Below are 2660 nucleotides of genomic sequence, written 5' to 3'. Positions count from 1 at the left end.
CCCCAAACCATCTCGATTGGGTTCAGGTCCGGTGACTGTGGAGGCCAGGTCTCATTCATAGTTTTGATGCCTTCAGTGAGAATCTACCAACGTAAATGGTCATGAAAATAAAGAAAACACATTGAATGAGAAGGTGTGTTCAAACTTTTGGCCTGTACTGCATGTCATTCCATATCTGGTTTTCAGTCTGTATCATGTTTTGTATTGTCTTAAATTTTTTCGTCCCATAAGCCACATATGATCTGCGTCCACATCTTACTCTGTCTTTGGGAACAGGTCTTACCTGTCCCCAGGAGAGGTTCTTCTTCAATTCAAATGTTATTGTTCTCCTTCAGGTGGAGTATCTGAGTACTAGCTGTAGGTACTCACTTGTTCTAGTTAATCTAAGTATAGGCCCAACATTTATTTCACCCTTTCAACATGATTCATCCAGACAAAGAACAGAGACAGAGAAGATCAGATCCCATTCCTTTATTTGGTCTTGAGAATGTCAATCATACGTTCCGGAAAAGCTGGAATGTACCTTTTCCCAAAGCCACATGTCATTGATGTTCTCTTAGCCATCAGATCGCATCCGTGTGGAGATTGTGTCTCTGACGCTGAGGCCGGACTCAAGGGCTGCTAAAGACCCGCGCATATCCAGGCTGTTTGTGGAATACACCATCCTGGGCCTGCCCTCTGTTGAGACCCCATTGTCCCTGTTAAAACCCCTGCCTGGTCAGGCCATTTACTACAACTACAGCAACAGTAAGTACACCAGCCAAGTAAACAGTGGCTAGGATACATTTTGATGTAAACTGATGTTTGCGGTTTCGCAGCGATTCACGTGGATGTGGAGAAGAACCAGGCGAGGCGCCAGGACTTGAGGGCTATGCTGGAGGGGAGAAACAGGCAGCTAGAGAGGTAACGGTCCATCTGTACCAGTTTTTCTGTCAGACCATGCATTGTAATACATGAATTTCTGCCAAATATGAAGGCTCACCTCTTAGGGTTTTTTTAATTTTAATTTGTCCGTTTGCTCAAAGTGTTGGTTATATGCTAACGTCAGTAGCAGCAAGAAAATGCTTTAACAGAGTCTAGATCTAAGTCTGAGAGGCTCTTGCAGCATCAGGTTCACAGTGGTGAGTGACCCCCCTGAGGAAGAGGAGCAAGAGCTTGAGTGTGAAGATGTGGGTGTGGCCTACCTAAGGGTCACTGAGATCCTGGAGAAACGGCGGGACATGACCAACATCAGCCTGAACCGTGAGTGTCTTTATATTTCAGTACTTAATAAACTTCATTTATTCTTTTTAACACTCGTAACCTTCACATTGTATTTCCTGCCTTTTAGTGAGTGTGCATTTTTTTGTATTTTTATTTTTTATTTGACTTAATTTATTTTTACACCTGTTAATGTTCATTAAAATATATAAATTTACTCAAATAAATCTGCCGTGTCGCTTAAAAATGACTTATTGTGTACTGGGGAAACATTTTTGAGTGTGTGACCTCATCCCAGGATAAAACTTTTCTTACAATGAACACCAGGCTTGCATGTCTTAATCCATGATTGTATTCTTCTCTCTTCCATATTGCTTTTTTCTTTGCATTGTGCCTCGATGTGTCCACGACACCTGCTCCAGTTGTGGATGTGCTGGACAGTTCTGTGGTGGTCGGCTCACTAAGGGTGACTGTTGAAGCTCTAAAGGCCTTCAGATCCATAATGGAGGATCCTGACCATGACTGCTAAATACACCCCCGACTTCCCAACATGCTTAAATGCATTAAAGCAGTCCAGATGAGATCTCTTCCCCCCACATCCCCTCCCCACAGTTAAATCGTAAAGTGTAAAATTATAATTTTTTTTTTATACTGAAATGTCTCGTTTTTTTTCCATGGTTCGTGCTCTGGGTTTAAGCCCCCGGTGTATGCTGGGTAACTGCTTAATGAAAAGCCTGATAAGCCTCATTAGTGCATCTTCTACAGTGCAGAGGTTTTATTAAAGGGGCTAGATAAAATTCAGATGGCTTTAATGGGATTTAATCCACCTTTTTAAAATGCTAATGTACATTTTCACGCACACTGAACCTCTGCACTCATTTTCTCTTGTGTTTGCAGTTTCACTCTTTTTAATTCGAGGCAGGTTCTCATGTTCAATGTTTTGCTCTGTATCATTTATATAAGATTTTAAATGGATTGTGAAAGTCATTTTGAATGTTTAAAGATGTTCTCATTTTGTAGAATGTTGCCTTTCATAAATGTTCATATGCAATTCCAAAATAATGTTTACATTTAACTTGATTTAAGAGCATTAAATTATTTGAGCCACCGCTCTTGTCTGTATGCTGGTCATTACTGTGTTTACTGTATTTATTATTATAATTATTACTACAGTATTTAAGTACATTTATTCCTGTGTGCTTAAAAAAAAAAAAAAAAAAAAAAAAGAAGAAGAATTAATCACATGCTCACTTCACTGGGCACATTACAAGTGCATAGAGCATCAGTCTGATAATAAACCGGTTCTAATTTGAACCGGTGGGCTGCTAATAAAACATACTGGTTGGGGTATATGCAGCAAAATAGTACATGAATGCCTCTACCAATTCACTGCAACAACCAATAATATTTGTTTTAATCTGAAATATATATATTTTTCAAACATTGTCCAGTTTTATTAG

General features: G+C 39.6%; 1 protein-coding gene across 2 annotated transcripts in view; it reads left to right on the top strand.

Moving 5' to 3' along the window:
• Nucleotides 1-2309, top strand: part of rpgrip1l (RPGRIP1 like) — a 14783-nt gene extending 12474 nt beyond the window's left edge. For both annotated transcript variants that reach the window (XM_028957652.1, XM_028957651.1), the window contains exons 23-26: nucleotides 561-747; nucleotides 819-903; nucleotides 1106-1242; nucleotides 1623-2309. In XM_028957652.1, coding sequence (XP_028813485.1) covers nucleotides 561-747; nucleotides 819-903; nucleotides 1106-1242; nucleotides 1623-1729 — 516 coding nt within the window. In that variant the 3' untranslated portion in view covers nucleotides 1730-2309. The remainder of the gene's footprint in view (nucleotides 1-560; nucleotides 748-818; nucleotides 904-1105; nucleotides 1243-1622) is intronic.
• The last annotated feature ends 351 nt before the right edge of the window (nucleotides 2310-2660 follow it).

This window comes from Denticeps clupeoides, chromosome 17 (assembly GCF_900700375.1).
Source record: "Denticeps clupeoides chromosome 17, fDenClu1.1, whole genome shotgun sequence".
NCBI classification, from domain to species: domain Eukaryota; kingdom Metazoa; phylum Chordata; class Actinopteri; order Clupeiformes; family Denticipitidae; genus Denticeps; species Denticeps clupeoides.
Note: the sequence above shows the minus strand (reverse complement) of the source record. Positions and strands in the feature narration are given on the sequence as shown.